This window comes from Arctopsyche grandis, chromosome 3 (genome assembly GCF_051622035.1).
Source record: "Arctopsyche grandis isolate Sample6627 chromosome 3, ASM5162203v2, whole genome shotgun sequence".
Taxonomy (NCBI): Eukaryota; Metazoa; Arthropoda; class Insecta; order Trichoptera; family Hydropsychidae; genus Arctopsyche; species Arctopsyche grandis.
This window is the reverse complement of record NC_135357.1, coordinates 20,248,521-20,268,530: the sequence shown is the minus strand read 5'-3', so window position 1 is coordinate 20,268,530 and position 20,010 is coordinate 20,248,521. Positions and strand designations below refer to the sequence as shown.

Sequence of the window (20,010 nt, the reverse complement as noted above, 5' to 3'; positions counted from 1 at the left end):
TGTAACCTGAGTGTCGGTTTCTTTGGCTTCTTTGATGTGCTGATAAACATCTACATTGGGTTGATCACCATCTTCACCAGCTCCGTCTTCTTTTTCATTTTCGTCAGTTTCGTCTTTTTTATTTTGAATATTTAAAGTTTTTGACTTCTTTGCGAAAGGTTGTTCGACTTCACCTAAAAATTAATATTACATGTATATGTGTATGACCTAGCCCTTCTCCCCCGAAACCAAGGAAAAAACATAATTTGATAACTGTATATTGTAAGTGGAGAAACAACATGAATCCACCTCCAAATCGTTAAAAAAACATTTAGTCTGCGGATTTGATTAATCTTTCATTTTACCTAAAGCTCTTTCCTGTTCCGTGTCTCCAGGTTTGTTTCGTTTTTCAGACCGCCGATTATTTTCTTTTTCGACATTTTCTTTTAAGCTACTTTGTGGTTTATCTTTTCTATTACCCATGTGCCCTTTTTGATCTAAGCTTAGTTCAGACTGTCCCATTCCTTCTTGTTCATCTCCATCTTGTTCCTGCGATTGTTCCTATAATAAATGGAAAACAATTTGAAATTAAATTTTAAACATTTTTTGCTAGTGAAAACAATTCATTAAAATTGACGTATTGTTTATTTTTTTTTATAAAACTTACAAAAGGAGCTGGTTCCTTTTCTTTTTCAATTTGTGGATTTGTTTGAGTCATATCTTTGGAACCAGTTTCAGCTGCAACACTCTCTAAATTATTTTCATTGGAGGATTTGTCATATGATGGCTGTGCTTCAGTAGTTTTGGGTGTTTCTAAATTTTCTTCTGGAATATCCTCTTCCTGAATTTCACCATTTTTAGGATTTATGTCATTATTTGTTGTTTCGTCATTTTCATCTGGATTTATTTTATCATCACTTTCATCCTTTTTATCGCCCTCATTTAAGTCATCACCATCATCATTATTATCATCTACATCGTCTTTATTGTCTTCGTCGTTGAATTTTTCGGAGTCCATTTCAATGTCAGAGTTATCATCCTGGATAAAATAAAATATTTTTATAAGAAAATGTATTTGTTCTGAAATATGTTTTAAAGTCAGAATGAAATAAATTTTAGTTGAAGTTAATAAAAATACATCAATCAAGTATAAAAAGTTACAACTCTTCAAAAATAAGCATATATACTTCTGCATTTGAATCATTTTTGTTATCTTCAGTAGCGTCAGTTTTGTTACTGTCTTTTCCATCATTTTCTTTTTCAGCAGACTCTTTATTTTGATCTTGTTCCTCTATGGCCTTCTTATCATTCATAGCATCAATTTCGAATGGATCGTTGTTATCTTCATTTTCCTAAAGAAATCATTCATTGCATAAATGTACATACATATAATATTATTCAACTTGATTTATATGAAATTTTAATAATTAAAAAGTCTAACGCTGTTTTGATTTTCATCATCCAAATTTAATTCATCTGGTAGGTCCATTTGCTCTGGTTCTGGGAAAGGCTTTTGATTACCATGATATGGATCCACCTGGTAATCCAAAGATAAAATTAACATACATATTTACTTCACAATATATTTATAATCGAAACCCCCAATAAACAGAGTGGCAGACAGACTCTAAATAGAGAAGGCATTGAAAATAAAGTAATGAAAAACTATGAATTAATGTTTAAAAATATTTACATGATCTTCATCATAATCAGGTTCATCCATTTCATTAATGTCGTTTTTCTGTTTATCTTTTGTTTTTTTATCATTATTTTCTGCAGATTCGTCTTCATCATTATTTTTATCATCTTTTGCTCCAAATTGTTTGTCATCAATTGGTTTTCCTTTACCACTTTCTTCTTTATCTTTATTCGTCTCCTCTTCTTCATCATCAGCCTCATCATCAGACCCCCACAATTGTTGATCCAACCTATAAAATAATATTTTAAATAAAAACCAACCATTTTACCAAAGAGCCGTTTGATACTAGTATCAAAACTACAGATGTTAAGACAAATATCTCTGGATATTTTGATATGCATACACACATATGTACATATACTGTGCAATAGAAATACATATGTAGATTAATTTTCAGACTGAATCTGATATGTATAATACATACATACATACACATATATTTCAACATACTTATCACAACCAGTTTCAGTTTCTCCCATTTGTTTATCAGCATCCTCATCATCAGAATTGTCATCGGAATCTAAACAATAATACTCTAATTATAACTAGAAATCAATAAATATTTATATTAGTATAATTTAAACTACGACTGTTTTTTTTATTGAAATATGTGTCATATATGGATAGATTTTGATGAAATAAATAAATTAAAATAAAGTTTATTGTATACATATTGTATAATAGATATGTAATAACTTGCCTTCATTTTGATTCTCAACATCTTGCAAATGAGATTCAAAATCATCTGTCATTTCTATACCCTTACTTTCTTCTTTACAGTCCTTATCGTCATTATTCTTTTCTTCTCCAGGTTTAAGTGCATCTTCAAGTTGATCCTTTAAGATTTCAAAATTATATTAACATTATTCGATAAGCAACAACTATTTTTAATAAAATGGTTCAACAATCTTACTTGATTTTCAATATCTTCAGATACATCTTTTTCTCCGTCACCATCTCCTAAGCCCAAGCCACCTGATTTTTTACCTTGTGCATCACTTTCCCCATTCTCTTCACTGAATTCAGCAGGAGTGCAAAATCTATTGAAAACATTAAACAAAGTATTAAAAAATTATGTTGCACATGTGTACATGTGTATGAAATGATCTTCCACCAACCCTTTCGAAGTAAGTTCTATGAATGTGTTCAAAATCACGAATAACATCTTGCAAGATACTCTATGAACAGCAACTTGCTGTGTTATGTAGTACTGTGTAAAGAGACATATCTGTTCTAACAAAGGAATACACCTTAATAGTTGTTTTTTACATTTTCCAACATCTTCTTCTACAACATCGTTGAATTTCAACAATAGTAAATCCAGCTTATTACACAGTTTATGTAATTGAAGATTAGATATATTATTAGTAATATCCTCAAGTTCTCCCCTAAGAAAGAATTTTGGAAAATCGTCACAGTTTTTAATGTCGACAAAATTATCAGGATCTTTAGTGACACATTTATTCACTGTCGAATTTCTTTTGTAGTTCTCCTGAATTACAATTAAAATAAAATTGACAACATTCTCCACTTTGGACATAAATTCTTCAGCAGAGTTCTTATAAACCAGCTGCATATTTTCATCATTCAAATCGGAATCTTTTGAAGGTTGAAGTACATTTAATTTTTTTTCTAAAAGTTCGTTCAGAACAACGAGAGAATCAACAATGGGATTTTTTAAATCAAATTTGTCAGTGTTTGAAACGTTCACAACATCAAACTTTGACACAATATCATTTATGCTATTTCTGATATCTTTAATTGTTACTATTGATTTATTTATAATATCAATCTGCGGCTGGGTGAAATTATCACACTTGCCATATTCAATTTTTTTACTATACTTGAAAGTTGCAGGCAATGTGCGTACCAAACCATTTAATAAATCTCTCTGTTTATTTGCAAGGGCTAGTATATGGCCGATGCTATCAACCAAAGTATTCCATGAAGTGTCACACTTCATAAACGTGTTGTTAAGTAGTACATCGTCAAAAGCAATGTCATTAGTATCATCGTCAGATTTTTGTGGAATTGCTTGTAAAACGAGATTAAATTGTTCAGCGGTCATAATGATAGTATTAAAAGTCTGTTTTAATTCATGCCACTGTGAGGTAAGTGATGATTGATCCGTAGTGAGATTATCAGATTCGCACAATTCTGTTATATGTGTAACCTTTTGTCTAAAGTAGCACAGTATTTTAGAATATTTAATTAGCTTCGACTTTTGATTGTGGGTTATTATCTATAAAATAAATGAATTAAAATAAATAACGAGTTTTTTAATGCAGTGTTATATGTAATTGTAATAACTGTCATACTGTTAAATGTGTGGTGAATCCTTTAAACCTCTCTATATTAGGCATTCCAACATCAGGTGATGGCTTTAAGAGAACTGCATTTAATCCTCTCATTCGTGCTATACACCGTTGAAAATATGAATCACAACCTTTCCATTGAGAAATTAACAATGTGTCACATCGCCTGAAATCGAAATGTTTCAATTACTTTGTGATTTGAAAGAAACAAAAAATGTATGTATGTATATATTTATAACTAACTTGTGTTTCAAATAAGACAGTGCAGATTCTATGTCTACTGGTGGAAGCAAAAAATTAAATATGTCTCCTTTTCTAGTTGTATTTTCCATTAAGCCGGTCTTATATGATATACCAATATGAGTTAAAGTTTGAAATAAATCTGAAAGAGCTTTCCTTTTTTGCTGAAGAAATTCTTTTGCTTGTTTTTTTTGTTTTTCTTTGGGAAGGCTAGGTGTAACCTATAAGCACAGTAAATATATATAAATAATATCAGGTCTACATTTAAAACGTTTACAATAAGTAAATTTACAATTTACCTCTTTCAGCTTCAAATATTGACTTGTTTCAATGATCTGAGTTACAAAGTGATCTAAAGAGCTGATCATTTCTAGATATGTTGATTTAGTAAGAATATTTTTGCAAATAGTTTTAGCTTTTAGCGTCAATGATTCTATTTTGGGTAACAAGACACCACAAGATAAATCTATATGAGTGTTTGTATCATGGTCAAAATCATCATCCATTACGTTGAAAATTTTCTAAAATGAATTAATTTTTATTAATTAAATGAAATTGTGAAAAAAGTAGATAATATAGTTATTTTGTTGATAAAATAGCAAGCAATGTACCTTATACATCCTAGAAGATATCACATAAAGATTAACGTCGATTGAAAAGTGACTTGGAGCAATTGAAGACCTTTTAGGACGATCCCACAATCCTTGAGATTCATTTATTTGCTCAGTGCTTTTGTCAATTGAGAAAAAACTGCTAGACATGTTTTGCAATATTCCCTAAAATTTTCACATTTATACAAATTTGTTAATTAAATTAAAAACAATACTCACACAAACCATAATTCAAAATGATTACCTCAAACTCTTTTATATGTTTATGGAGTGTTTTATGAGCTTTATCTACTATATCTTTAACAGCCCAATAGCTCAAATCTCTTTCCCAAGTGCATATTTTTACAAAATCACGTAATTTCTTTTCAATTGGAACACGCTTTTCCTTAATTTTTTGAATAATTTGATTCGAAAACTGTGAATAGTATTTATAGATATTCCACAATATAGATATGACATCATCTAAAAAAAATATTTTTATTCATAAATTAAGAGTAAAAACTATTTTATATTTAAAAGTTTTGATTTTTTACCTCTTCGAGGAGTAGGAGTAAGATGTGTAGCATGACAATGCATAACATATATAATATCAAGCCTTTTATTATATTCCACCAAGGGAGATTTCTCCATAAAACTTTGCATGGCCTCTATAAATTGTGGTGCAAGTAATATTGCATGATTAGCATCATTTGCAGAAATGGGTTTTTGTAATATGTAACAGTCAACTAAAGTAAATATGTGAAACCACCATTTATTTGCTTCTGACTGTAATCTGAAACATTCAAACGAGATATTGAAAATCCAAGTTATATATTTTTATAAATAAAATTCATTCAAATGATAGTTACCTTTCAAAAGAATTGTTTAAACTGTCCTTCCAACCAGCGAGTTCTAATTTTCTCCATGTTACAATTTGTTGAGCAACTACCAAAGCTAAATCATTCATAGTATTAGTTTTTGTGGCATTTTTATTCCAATCCTCAATTTTATCCCTCAACAGTTCAAGACCTGTTAAAAATCTTGCAATTGGACTAGTAACGGGAAAATCTAGAATTCTGTTATTAACCGTCATTATCTGAAAAAATAGAGAGTAAAATTAAGAATGATTTTATCTTTTACTGTGAACCAAATTAACTAAAAGAAACTTACATCATTCAATGTTGGAAAATCAGGCCATTCCTGCAGTAATTTATTTGTTCTCTCTTTAACCATTTCTAATATAGGCAAACATTTCCTTGTTTCACTAACCCAAGCGTTTTGATAAAAATTTGGTTTTCTATTATCCACATTGATAAGTTTTGAATTAATTTCTGAAATAAATTATTGGAAATATTCTTATTATATAGATTTTCGTATTTACATTAAAATCATCATGCATAGTAGCGACATACTTAAATAATCTTCACCGTCGATAAAACTCCTAGATTGTGCAACTAATACAAGTAAGCTAGGTAATACTTTGGAATCAAAAGACTCGTTTAAACCATAGCATACATTGTCCAATAAATTTGCAGTAATCTTATACCTATTCAAAAGTGGAGTTAAATAATCACAAATCAATGTTTGACTTTTTAAAACAGGCAACCATTCCGTCCACGTATACTCTTTCATCAAATTTGAATGGACATGTACGATGAAATTGATATCCTTTGGTGTTATCAACAATGTTACATCTTCGTTAATCTTATTATTCAATTGAGGTAGTTTATTAGGCTTTGGTTGTAATGAAAATGCTTTGAAGTCATTGAAATCTGAATCCGTATAAGAGGGAAACATTTCTTTTACTTCCTCTTCTATTTGGTCTTCTTCTGAAGGTTCATCACATTTGACTCTGGATAGCAATAAGGTTTTAAATTGAAATTAAACTAAATTTTTAAATGTTAAAATACGTAATATAAATTTACATGTTATTCTTTGTCTGAAGATAAATTTAAGTTATGTACTTACTTCGTGACATAAATAGAATCATCATCTTGTTTCTTTTTCTCTAAAGCGTCGCACTGCTTTTGCCATGTTGTGACAAATTCACTAAGAACTGAAATAAAACAATCCCAGACGATATTCTCTATGGATCCATTAGATATGAATTTAGAGTACAATTCTTGATAATTCACTTTCAAAAGCCTATAAGAAAATAAAATTATCAGCCATTTTTCTAGATTGCATATACCATGTAACATATGCGTATATTTGTATTACGGACACAAAAACGTAATTTTGTATCTTTACCTATAACATTCGCTTTTAAATAGTTCAGTATTAGAAGCATTTCCAGAATTCATAGGTTCATTTAATAAATCGATAAATCTTTTCGAAGAAAAAGTGTCGACTAGTTGTAAAGCATTTTGACATTTTTCATTTATAATTGGAAATCTGATTAAATTTTCCACCTCACTTCTCAAAAATAGATGATTATCTTGTTTGTATTTTAATTGAGTAAGTTGTTTCTTTACACAATTTTTCAATATATCAAAACCATAGCACAACTGTGTCACGCCATTTAAAAATGGAATTACTAAATCGGGAAAAATTTGCGAAAATTTATCTGATATTTTTTTATAGAAATTTTTAACAGAATAATTCCAAATTGAATATGCTTTGATAATATCGTTAGCAAAATTGACATCTTTCTTTATATTAGATTTAAATTGATCTTTTGTCAATATGTTGTTTAAAATTGAACATGCTTCTTTCATTTTATTATAATGAGATAATATGTTTTCAAAACTCCCCAGAGAACTCATAAAATAATCATACTCCTGAAAATAGATCGTTTTTATAATTTTGATACTTCAACATAAAACATTATTATTAATTTTTGATATAGTGTAAAATACTATGTGATCTCACCTTAACTAGTTCACTGTATGTTGGCTCTGGTGGCCTATAACTATTTCCTTTGATTGAATTTTTAATATTGTCATCAATTGTAGTTTTAGACTCAAGTAAGTAAGACATATGTGGGTAACATTTTAATAACTTGTTATGTAACGATATCTTATTTATTTCGTATGTCTGTCCTGAAATATTGACGTTCGAAGGAACCATATCATCACTATCAACATGAGAGATAATAGCTTTCGTATCGTTTTCCACAATGGGAATCTTTCCTTGTAATATATTATGTAACAAACTACCGTCAAGTAAAAATTCAACTGTTTTAGAATCTTCTTTCAAGTAATTTAATTTCAATTGATCTTTTTTGATTTCATCCACTGCACCGATTTCAGTAAGTAGCATTAAATTACAAAAGCCAAAAAGTGTCCACAGTCGCCCGGTTAAAAGTAAAATGGTAACATCATCTTCATGCACATCTGAATTTAGGTTGCAGTTTTCAATCTTCTCTTCGAGTTGTAAAAATAATGAAAGACTTTCATCTAGACACTTATTAAATATGTTTTTGAAACTAATCATTTCATTAGTGAAATACTTGTTTGGTACATCAAATTCAGTATCAATAGTTTTAATACAATTTTCAACAATTAGACGTATATCGCCATTGTTTGTCACAATAACGTCATCACCTTTACTTTCTTTCCTTTCACTATTAATTGAAGCGTTTTCTAAACAAAGTGCCATTCTTTCATAATTTAATAGAATAACTTTAGCATCGAGATACCTTAAAAAAATCATTTCATTAAAATTAATTACATTTGAGTAAATTTCTATTTTAAACAAAAATTAAAAACTCACAAATGTTGGAAATTTTTAGATGTTAAAATGCACAAATTTTTCCATAACAAATTATGAAATATGTTTAGCTCCTTTGATTGTCCTTGCCATCCTACTAATGGAGCAGACAAGCCTTTAATATCAATATCATCTGAAATAAATAAAAAATATAATAAAATCCATGGAAAAAATTTTCATAAAATTTATCGTGTGCAAAAATTCCCACCTTTTTTAAGATTACAAAACTCACTATCAACAATGAATTTCATTGTAAAATAGGTCATGTGAGGAAAACTCATCGGAAGAAGTTCATAATTGTTGTATTCATCTTCATTCGAATTATCATAAACATCTACGATTTGATGTGTTTGATTGAGCCAATAGTTAACGTGCGAAGTAGGAGAATTTTCTTTATAACGCGTCATTACATCCCAAATCTCTGAAGAATGTTTGTATAAACTAGAAAAAATGTATACTTTAATCATTCTCCATTATATATGTATATATATAAAAAAATTCAAATCTTGAAAACTCACCTCAAACCATTTTCATCACATGTGCTAAGATCGGTACTTGAATTTGAAAATACAGAATATAATTTAAGGGGAAAATATTCCAACCCCTTTATTACTGATGAGAAGTAGTTCATCAAGTCATTATTTGATGTAGAAATCTTAGAAACAGCCCCCTCACTTTTCAATGACTGTGATGATGTATAAATTTCCAAGAATTCATTCAATAATTTTATGTGATATAAGTTAGCAACTTTTTGTACTAAGAAATCTTTAGCTGGCCACAACTGGGCATTGCAAATAAATGACTTTGTGCCAGTAGATATGACAGAATCATCATCCATTACGTTTTCTTCATTTTGAGGTGTTTCATCATTAAAAGCTTGGAGCTTTTCAGAAAATATTTCCTCCGGAAATTCAAACGAATCTCTAATATTTGAAAACAGACTAATGTGCAAATTATGTTTCTCGAGGTTAGCATTATTATAGTATTGATGTTGACGTGCCAAAATTTTATTGGACACTGAGTTTTTAATAAACTCATTTCGCAGAGAACACAGTGCAAATGTTTGATCGTTCGGGTAAGGAGATGGCTGACCTATAAGCTTACTGTATTGTTTATGTATAGCTTTGAATGGTGAATTCGATGTCGCCAAACTCTTGTCAATGTCTGTTATTAACTTTATTATTTTGGAGTTCAGTGGACACAAAGAACTTAAATCTTTGATTAAATACTTTGATAACCACTTGTAATGTAAAATCAAATCTTCTATTGAATCTTTTCGTATAATTCGTTTTAGTTTAGAATTTTCTTTAGACTTGTCGAATAATGGCAAATTACAACTTTTGAAGAATCTATTAAACCAATTAAGTAATAGTACCAACAGATTCCATATGTTGTGGTCGATTTTTGTACCTTGATGCAACAAAGTTTCCTTTATGGTTTTCTCAAGTTCTTGGAGTAGGGGGAAACAATATTTAACCAAAGTAGATCCAACATATATATCATTATAGCTTCCACTAGCGATATTTTTTGATTGATCAATTATTTTAAAGTAATTTTCATGTCTATCATCACTATTTCGTGACGTCAAAGTCAAAAAGTAAATGTACAGATTCAAGTTTAAATTTGTTTCCGATTTTGAATCCAAATTTGTTAATTCTTCCACAAGGGTCAAGTCCCATGGGTATTCAATATATTGTTTTTTAACATTTTGAGAAATAGCTATAAATAAGTTGATATTTATTTCCAAACACCAATCAGCAAGCTTTGCATTTATAGTATTTTTCATAGATTTTATCAAGTGAATCACGAACTCATATCGATAAATTAAATCATTGTGGCTTGAGATGCGATAGAAATTATAAAATAGATGACTTAGTTTCAAAATTATTTTGTCATCAAACCCGCTTGCATTCTTGCACAAAATCTTGTTAAGGAAATATGTATCTTGTTTGATTCGCTCAAAAGAAGATGATTCACATAGTGATTTACATGATAGAGTATGTTTTGAGAATTCATTGAAATTGGCAACTTTCATGTGATCCAAAGAGAATTCTTTTACATTCGCAAGCAACACATTCAGCATTTCAATTTTATTTTCAGCAAGGGATATCCCAGAGAAATCTGAACTTGAGCGAGGTTTGATATAAACATCCGAAAAGCTGTTGACGATTGCAGAAATTTGATCTTCACCTCTTAGTAATTGTTGACAGGTCAACATTGATGCTTGGATTAAATGGCACTGTGATGGTTTCTCGTAAGCTGTAAATTTTGATGGGTTTAATATACACATCATGTAAATAAATTAATATAATCCATTATAAGAAGTAAAATACTTTGAATAAATGAGCGCATTGTTTTGTGCATGTCTATAAAAAAATTATGATATTTAGAAGGTAATCCTGTAGATTGAAGTAATGCCGTTAAATCCAAGAATGGCACGATATCAGTAATTGATTCATTTGTAAAATCTTCATTGCCCAACATATAAATTTCAACACCTCGATTTCTCATAGCTCTGTAATAAACAATACTCGTTTTAATTAAAAGAAGCAATAATGCATACAAATTATTAAAAAAATAAAACAATGTATAACCTAGAAATTTCTCCATTTTTGGGATCCATCGTAAAGAACATTCTAAAATTTTTATGTGGCTTAATTTCATTGATTTGTTCACCTCTTTCAGGAATAGTAAGTACACCTTCAGTTTCCAAAAGACAATTCAATCGATCCAAAATAGCTGACGAACACAAATTGACATTGTCTACGAGGAGCCAACTTCCATCGACTAAACACTGATAATCACAAAATCTTGTTAGTGAGTAATTATAAATAACGATACAATTAAAACAAAAAAAAATAATATACAAACTTTAACAAGCAATGAATCGACCCATTCAAATTTTCCTCCAGCATTAATACTTTGATCTTTTGAAACCTGGTTGCCAAGATTTTCCAATGTTTCTTTCATTTCAATTATTTTAGCTTGATTTTCCGTATCGAAAACAAGCATATCCAATATTTTACATAGTTGAGTTTTTTTAGCTACAAAAGCTTTTGTTTCTTCCTCCATTGTTTGCTCTTCTCCTAAATTGAGAAGTATCATATTTAAAACATATTTAATGCTATGTGAATACACTATATTAAATTTATAATACATACCAGAAGTCTTTTGACTGATGGCTTTAAATAACTCCAACTGTTCCAATATATTAATGGCATGCTCTTTTTGGTTGTTTAAGAAAAGCTTTTGTGAAGAAAGCATTATAATATTTTCAATGTTTGTGGCTACTTCTTCTAGATGTCTATTATAATCAGCCTAAAATCAAATTGGTATAATTATTTCACTACCCTTTTTTCTTCATACAATTTTATTTTTACTTTATATATGTTTTTTTTATTGTTAGTAAGAAAACATACCTGCTCGAATCCTCCAAGGATATCAGCTGTGTCCATTGCAGATGTTACAGGAAGAATTTTCAAATTTCTTCCAATTATTTGAGATAAAACTTGAACGCAACTAGTTTTACCACTAGCAGTGGGTCCAATCTATAATATAAAAAGGATAATGTTAATTTAGACTATAATATAATTTAATCGTATTTTTTATAAACACAGATGCTATTTTAAATACCAATATAGAAAGCCAATTCATTTGAATACATTCAATTAATGCCTTTAAGGCAGGTATTTGATGTCTCAAAATTAACAATTCTTGTCCGGAATTCGATTCTGTATTAAGTCCACTTATATTTCTTTTAATTGAAGTATCCCCAACATGAATTTGATGTTTCGTAATATAAATCGCAGGATACTCATAAGTCATTGGATAATCAGGAGAAAAGAAACTGTCATATATCTGCTTTACGTGTTCTTTATCTTCCAGTGTTCTCATTCGATCAACGTAAAGTAGTTTAGCAAATTTCTCAGGTTTAAATACTTTCTGTGTTTGAAGTAAATCTTTCTCGAATATTGGGACACTTGAGTAATCCTTCATTATACCATCACACCACCTTTTAATATCTCGTAAATTCAATTCCCATGGACTACCTTTATACCCCCATAACAAATCAGATGTATCTTTTAGTATTTTGTCGTTAAATTTAATCATCTTACTTAACACTTCTTGTGGAATTGATGGATATTGTGAATTTATTATAAAATTAAGATCTTCTGGTGATAAAGTATCGATGTAAACTTGAGTAAATCTATTTAAAAATGATTTTGGTAAGCCTCTACGTGCTCCACCCTGTCGTAGAGGATTTTGACAAGCAAAAATTTTAGTTTCTTGTTTAACACAAAATGATTTACTAAGCTCGGGAATAAATATTTCTCCTCTATGATCTAAACAAGCATTCAATCCTTCTAAAACCGGTTGTGGTGCTAAATTTAGTTCATCCAACAGAATCCAATCCCCATTTTTCAATGCGGATAGAAAAGCTCCTTCTCGCCATGTAAATGATCCATCAGCCGTTGGTAAGTCAGCTCCAAAAAGATCACTTATGTCCTAAAATATGATATTACAAACTTCATTAAATTCAGGAAAAATATTTAAAGTAATATAATATGTTAAAAAATTTAAATATTCAATCAATTTGCAAACTACATTATGCCAGTTACAAACTTACTCTTCACATACATACATACAAAGCAAGTCTTTTTAAAGTGATTTTATTTAATAATAAATAAAACAATTGTTAAAAAACTAACCGTTTGGTCACTCAAGTTTATGCGTAGCACTTTATGTCCGGATATTTTCGCTAATGCAGTAACAAGACTCGTTTTGCCAACTCCGGGACTTCCTTCTAATAGTAAAGCTTTCCTTAACTGTAGGCCTCTTAATAATCTTAATGTGTTTATTCCGGTAGTGGGCGCCATGAAATTAAATTGAGTAACGCTATCGGATTCGATGTCTACGCTGTCTTGAGATGAATTATCTGAGCAACTAATAAAAAAGGGCTCAATACCAAACTTTTCATTGCTTTTTTGAGCTACAAGTTCAACACCAGTGTTTAATAAAAGCTTTTTATAATCTTTTACTTTGTGCTCATTTAATTCGATCATTTGATTGGTTAAAAATTGGACAGCTTCATATTTCATGTCTTTTAATTCTGATACATTATCTGGACTTAGTATACTAGTTCCGAAACTATCCAAAAATACTAAGCTTGCACCATGTAAATATGCTTCACAAAGATCGATTCGGCCATCACTTGTTGTTTCGTTGATAAAATACACCCACGATAATAGATCTCGTATGCTGCATGAAAATCGTTCGCCATTTTTTGATATATTAAGCCATTCTACAAAATCTAGTATACAGTTACAAATATCTTTACTATTTTTTGATATTAAGTTTTCATTTAAACTTTTTTGTAATACACAATATAAATCCTCTCGGGAGGATGTGCTATCACACCATATTTCAGTGAATCTATTTCTCAACGCTGGTGATAGTTCTTTTTTACCATAATCACCACCAGGATTCATAGTTCCAATAAAGCGAAATTCATCAATTGCAACTACAATATGTGAAGAATTATCATCCGCATTCAAGCCCTTTTCAGACAACAGTATTTGCCTTTCTGGTTCTAATAGTGAATTGAGACGTTCTAAAACGCTATCATCAGCTAGAGAGATTTCATCAGCAAGAAAAACTTGACCAGACTTCATGGCATCGATCAAAGGACCATCAACCCACTCGAAAAGTCGACCATCTTCATCGTGATGTCTCACAGGTCTTAATCCGCCCAAAAAATCAGAACTCTCTGTATGCATATGACAATTAACACACATAAGATGACTGTTTCTCAACGATGCCAAAATTTGACAAACTGTTGTTTTACCACACCCTGTTTCTCCAACTAACAAAACAGGCTCTTTAAAATAAAAGGATTTTGATACTAGAACAGCTAACCTTCTCATGTTGAAAGTCCAAACTATATTTTTGAAAGATTCATTTTGGGTACCGAGAATTTCTTTCAATATGTCTCTAGTTACAGATGATGTCTTTTCATGTAATGAGAATAAATTTTCTGGATCCACAACTCTTTTGATATGCTTTTGCAAAACCTCTCTTATAACCAGCCTTTCATCTAAATTACGAACTCTTCCGGCTAATACAAGATAACCTTCATCAGCAATATGTTGATCCCAATCATAATACTTACCCAATAAAGTATCATGATTTGATGCTACCTTGTAACGTTGTCCCCATCTAAATAGATCTCTGAGTGTAATAAAGCCTTCCTTTCCCTGTACTGCTGCTGAACCTCTTCTTCTTACTTGAAGTTCAGCCATAACTGATAAAACTTTTTTACAGTAAGAAAGAGGCATATGACATCGTTGATGAAGTATAACTTCCAATTCAGATCTTGGTATTTCATCAAAGTGTAGCTCCACAAATCGGTTCCTGAATGCTCTAGATAGGAGATTTCGTCCACCATACAAGCCAGGCGGATTTTGTGTCGCAAATAACATAAATTTGGGATTTGCTTTTACTACCTGTTGCGTCTCAGGGATAAACAATTCTTTATTGTCATCCAAAACTCTATTAAGCGCTTCCAATACATCACTAGGGGCTAAATTCAACTCATCTAAAATTATCCAATACCCCTTTCTCATAGCTTCCACAAGAACTCCTTCTCTGAAAATTAATTTTCCAGAAGAATCAGTAGCATAGGAACCGACATATTCTTGAATATCAGTGTGTTGATGGTTGTTTATTCGAACACAATGATTTCCAGAGGCTTTCGCTAAATAAGTAATTAGTGAAGTTTTTCCAACTGAAGTATCTCCTTGAAGAAGAATAGGAAGTTTGCCTAGGGAAATTATTCTTACTAGATCTTTTAAATTTTTCCGGACGGAAGATGTTAATATATAGTCATCTGGGATAACTGATTCCAATGTTCCTTTACAAATCCAATAACCCTCAAAAGATAAAAATTGTTCAAGTTTGGTACCCTTTGGTTGAGGTATAGGTTGTTGCAAAACACTTTTCAATGACTTTTTTCCCAAAACAGCCCTAAAAAGATGTTGATAAAGCATGAATTCTATACAGAAATAATATTTAACTTACAAGAGACGAAATTTTTATTAATACTTACGCAGCAATCATAAACTGAACCATAGGGTGAGAATTACTATCCAACTGTGTTAAAAAGCTGAGACACATAGTTTCATAGAGAGAACGGCTAACTGTACCACAATTAGCATTTAAAGCTGCAGACAAAGCGCGACAAAGAGTTCGCAGTGAATAATGTGGAGATTGACCTGAAATAAAAAAAAAATAAGTAAAAAACAAGAATAATCATATTATATTATCACTATTGATGCGTTATGTATTATTCAAACCTGTTCCATCCATAAGGTTGAGTTTTGCTTCCTTTCCAATTGTAATATAAAATTTGTAAATAGACTCATAGATTGATGGAGGAAGTGATAAATCCTTTAAATAATCACCGATTAGAAGCAACAAATCATTTCTATCTGTTAGTTCATCAACATAAAATTCAGTGAAACGATTTCTTAATCCAACGGGTAAATCTCTTTTTCCAACATCAGTAGCCGGATTCATGCAAGCAAATAACTTGAATTCTTTATTTCTTTTGATAAAAAAATTGTCACCTCTCTCTAACAAACTAATAGAATTGTTATGATTTTCTAAAAGTCCTGATAAACATTCAAGAGTTTCTGCCGAAGCCAAATTTATTTCATCCAATAGTACCCAGTACCCTTCTTTCAATGCCTTTACTAAAGACCCTTCGATGAAGGAAAAAGCCAATGATGATTGAGACTTAATTTGCAGTTCCAGTTTGGACAACTTTTGACCAAATTTATGCCATTCATTTTTAAGGACACGTTTATTAATAAAAGGTTTTGTTTCATCTAATTTTCTCTTCCTAGATTTAGAAATGTCAAAATCATCACTCTCCAACCTTCTAATGGCAGCAGCTTGACTTTGTTTCATTAATGTGAGTAAAGTTTTCCAATCAGCGGCATTAAAGCACACTGATATATATTCCAAAAATTTTGCATTTTTGGCATCATCAAAATAATTTCGAAAGAGATATTCAAATTCATTTCTTATGGGTGATATTATATATTTTACATCGACTGGCTTATAACCTCCCAATAAGTCTGCTGAATCAGATTGTTGATTCATATTTATGACTAACAATTTATGACCAGTCTCCTTGGCCAAATATTGAATAGATGATGTTTTTCCCGTTCCAGTTTCTCCAACAAGTAAAACTGGTTCTTTCATACTGACACAACTTGCAATTCTCTCTAAAAGACATGTCGAAGGTCTTGTAAATGAAAACGTCACCTTTTTTGCATTTAAATTAGTTTCAGAAATTGGAACTTCTTTCCTTGGAATAATAGCTCGTCCTATATGAAAACTATTGGCATTCATAGATATCAATGGCTTATATGAAGTACAATAATAATCCGACTTCGATTCAATTATTCCTAAAATTGCTCCTATTGCTTTGGACAATAATATTCTTGATGATTGTTCTGGTAACGAACAAGTAAATATATCCATTGCATCTTGAAGAACTTTAAGAGCCGATTCTTGGCTAGATACATCAAAATCAATTGTAGCTCTATAACACCATTTTATAAGATCTCTAGTTGAAATAAGTCTTCCACCCTTTGAAGACAAAAAATCGGAAAACTCTATTGAGAATGCCGTTAATAAAGGAGATTGTACTTTATTACAAAAACTTGAATTTTGAAGAGAAGAACCATGACTTCCAGCAGAAAATAACATAAAAACGTCCACCATTTTAGTAGAAATAGTTTTCAATTTTGGAAAAAGTTGTTCTACGATGTTTATCAATTCAAGTCTAGACAATGGCTCTACATTAATTTGAGCCCAATGTTTCTGTAATAGAACGCTAGAATTTGAGTGAGGCTTATGATAGCCACTCACAGTATTTACAGTTCTACGAAAAAAATACAAACACTTGAATCAAACAAATGTGCAAAAATTATGTAACAAACAAATAAATTAAATAAACAAAAAACCTTTGGGTGAAAAATAGTTGAAATCCAGGGGTGATTGGTAGCGCATCCCTATATCCGGGAACCGACAATACATTACGTTCTAATAAAGAGCTCAATACTGATGCTATATCAGTAGCAGCACAATCAATATCTTCCATTAAAAGCCAGTGTCCTTGTTGCACAGCCTATTTCGAATTCCAAGTGTTAGAAATTTATCATATCAATTAAAATACAAAAACATTGATAATATAAAATAAACCTGAGTCAATATGCCAGGTTGCCAAATGAATTCTCCGGGAATATCAGTACAACGATATGTACCAAGTAATGACCTAGAATCAGTTTGATCTCCGAGTTGAACTTTTTTAAAGTGATTTTTATATCTCCCTGTCACATATGCTAGATGTTCAACAAGTGCAGTTTTTCCACTTCCGACAGGACCCACAAGACAAGCCGCTTTTCCTATAAATGAATGTATTATTTTATACATATTTAAATTAATATTGGAACGATAACACGGTAAAATAAAATGAATTAAATATTAACACATTCAAGCGTGAAATTATACCATTTTTTAATTATATTACAACAAATTTTTAACTTTTTTATATATCATCCGTAAAATTTAGCTTTACGGAAACACTTGAATACAAACAAATTGAATATAAAAATAATAATTAAAAAATTTGATTGTTAAGTTTAAAAAATAAATATAATTTAATGACTAGATATGTACATAAGTATGAATATATATGTATAACGATAAAACCAGAGCTATGGAGTCCGAGTCATAAAAATCTTCAAAGTTCCAACTTCTTTTTTGAATTCTAATATTTTATTTTAATAACTTAATGTAAAAGTAACAAATGTGTAAGGTTTCATAAATTTACAGTAAAAATGATGAATCGTTCATACCAAATACATACATAGATCTCGAAATTCAAAAATAAGTCTATTTATACATATATGTCACATTGGTTGGTGAAATTGAGATTATATACACATATATGTATACTTAAAAATGTTCTTAGTTATATAGATTTTTTTTAATAAGACGTTTTTAAAATAGAGTTGACCAGAGTCGGGTTTTTTACTTTATCTATGTACGTAGTAACAATAGATGAAGTTTTATGATCATGCGAAAATTCGAACTCATTTTTAAATGATCTCACAGCTCTGAATAAAACAAAATTTAACAAAAATTTATAATATTACCAGATACAACAGCGAGTGCCAAACTTCTTAAATTATCGATAGTAGATTTCACGAGAACTAAAACACCGTCTTGCTTGTGCGACACATTGTAAGTCGGCAATAGCACACCAGATACATTCACTATATGATCACTTTTAATTGGCAATTCTTCTAAAATTCCCGTATCCGTATTATCTTGATTAAATTCATCATGGATTTGGTGACGTTCATATTTTTCATTTGTAAAATAATGTTCAACTGCAGATTTAGATTTACCAATTCTATGAGTATTGAACTGCTCTGATTGATATTCAGACATTCCGAAAATAATTATCAAACATTGAGAAGTAAACCTAAAACAAATTGAAAATGTCTTCAACTATTAACGTAACTCGTAAAATAAAAAGATTTAAGTTAATTCAATTTTATTTCCTCACCATTGCACATCAACATCGCTATTATCAATAAAAATTTTGATGAACTTAGACCAATTCCATTTGATACGAAATATATTGGGTGCAGCTTTCAAAAAATTAAAACAACATTCGACCAATTCTATTTTAGAAAATTTATCCAAATAATTTGAATTAGTCGATTTGGAATTAGTTGGGGCTGACTCAAATGGAGATGGATGTGTATCAAAATATTGCAAACTAAATCTGAAATTTTAGAAATATATGAGAGTTCTACTGCATTAAAAATAATAAATAAAAAAGAAATTAGTAAATTAACTTACTGCATTACATCTGGATGAACAAGGACTAATTTTCCTAATAATAAACAATTCTCCACGTGAACTTTTACAATATCATTATTCGATGAATCGAACTGCTTTTCATTTTCCAATGATATATTTTCGCACACAATTTGAAGCACTAATCTTGGAAAACATTTTGCTATAACAACACTGTATTGACGATTCAATAAAAATTTCGTCAACAAACTGATGAAATAATCTGTAGTGTATTTATCAGATTTTATTGCAATCTGAAATAGTTCAATATACAATTAATATTTTGATGAATGCATCAAATAAGAGTGTGTTATAGGTTATATTTTTGTTTGGATTATACAGTGAAACTGCAAGAACTACAGAAGTCTAACCGATAATATCTGGTGAAGATGCTTCAAGAGTTGGTCTTCAGGGTGCGCAAGGCTAAGCGCTCCAACGCGGGAAACTCCCGCCTCCATGATTAGACACCACGTGCTAACCAACCAAACCACATACAGATCACACGTGCAATCTGACAAATGCGTTGACAGCCGACAGC

The 20,010-nt window shown here is 30.3% G+C and overlaps 1 protein-coding gene across 1 annotated transcript in view; it reads right to left on the bottom strand.

Moving 5' to 3' along the window:
- Positions 1-20,010, bottom strand: part of LOC143909910 (midasin) — a 21,877-nt gene extending 1,867 nt beyond the window's left edge. Inside the window, exons 1-40 of the mRNA XM_077428173.1 lie at positions 19,844-20,010; positions 19,476-19,726; positions 19,177-19,398; positions 18,761-19,092; positions 17,805-18,007; positions 17,567-17,730; positions 15,887-17,484; positions 15,640-15,805; positions 13,244-15,557; positions 12,168-13,040; positions 11,954-12,082; positions 11,696-11,852; positions 11,406-11,620; positions 11,129-11,328; positions 10,868-11,049; positions 9,053-10,793; positions 8,743-8,975; positions 8,538-8,667; positions 7,695-8,463; positions 7,074-7,603; positions 6,792-6,968; positions 6,236-6,675; positions 5,994-6,154; positions 5,693-5,919; positions 5,378-5,616; positions 5,089-5,306; positions 4,845-5,009; positions 4,533-4,754; positions 4,237-4,454; positions 3,997-4,159; positions 2,797-3,920; positions 2,592-2,718; positions 2,379-2,514; positions 2,129-2,198; positions 1,673-1,907; positions 1,421-1,516; positions 1,167-1,331; positions 647-1,018; positions 345-540; positions 7-173 (exon numbers count right to left, since the gene is read on the bottom strand). Of these exons, the coding sequence (XP_077284299.1) occupies positions 7-173; positions 345-540; positions 647-1,018; positions 1,167-1,331; positions 1,421-1,516; positions 1,673-1,907; positions 2,129-2,198; positions 2,379-2,514; positions 2,592-2,718; positions 2,797-3,920; positions 3,997-4,159; positions 4,237-4,454; positions 4,533-4,754; positions 4,845-5,009; positions 5,089-5,306; positions 5,378-5,616; positions 5,693-5,919; positions 5,994-6,154; positions 6,236-6,675; positions 6,792-6,968; positions 7,074-7,603; positions 7,695-8,463; positions 8,538-8,667; positions 8,743-8,975; positions 9,053-10,793; positions 10,868-11,049; positions 11,129-11,328; positions 11,406-11,620; positions 11,696-11,852; positions 11,954-12,082; positions 12,168-13,040; positions 13,244-15,557; positions 15,640-15,805; positions 15,887-17,484; positions 17,567-17,730; positions 17,805-18,007; positions 18,761-19,092; positions 19,177-19,398; positions 19,476-19,726; positions 19,844-19,930 (15,414 nt within the window). The 5' untranslated portion in view covers positions 19,931-20,010. The remainder of the gene's footprint in view (positions 1-6; positions 174-344; positions 541-646; positions 1,019-1,166; positions 1,332-1,420; positions 1,517-1,672; positions 1,908-2,128; positions 2,199-2,378; positions 2,515-2,591; positions 2,719-2,796; positions 3,921-3,996; positions 4,160-4,236; positions 4,455-4,532; positions 4,755-4,844; positions 5,010-5,088; positions 5,307-5,377; positions 5,617-5,692; positions 5,920-5,993; positions 6,155-6,235; positions 6,676-6,791; positions 6,969-7,073; positions 7,604-7,694; positions 8,464-8,537; positions 8,668-8,742; positions 8,976-9,052; positions 10,794-10,867; positions 11,050-11,128; positions 11,329-11,405; positions 11,621-11,695; positions 11,853-11,953; positions 12,083-12,167; positions 13,041-13,243; positions 15,558-15,639; positions 15,806-15,886; positions 17,485-17,566; positions 17,731-17,804; positions 18,008-18,760; positions 19,093-19,176; positions 19,399-19,475; positions 19,727-19,843) is intronic.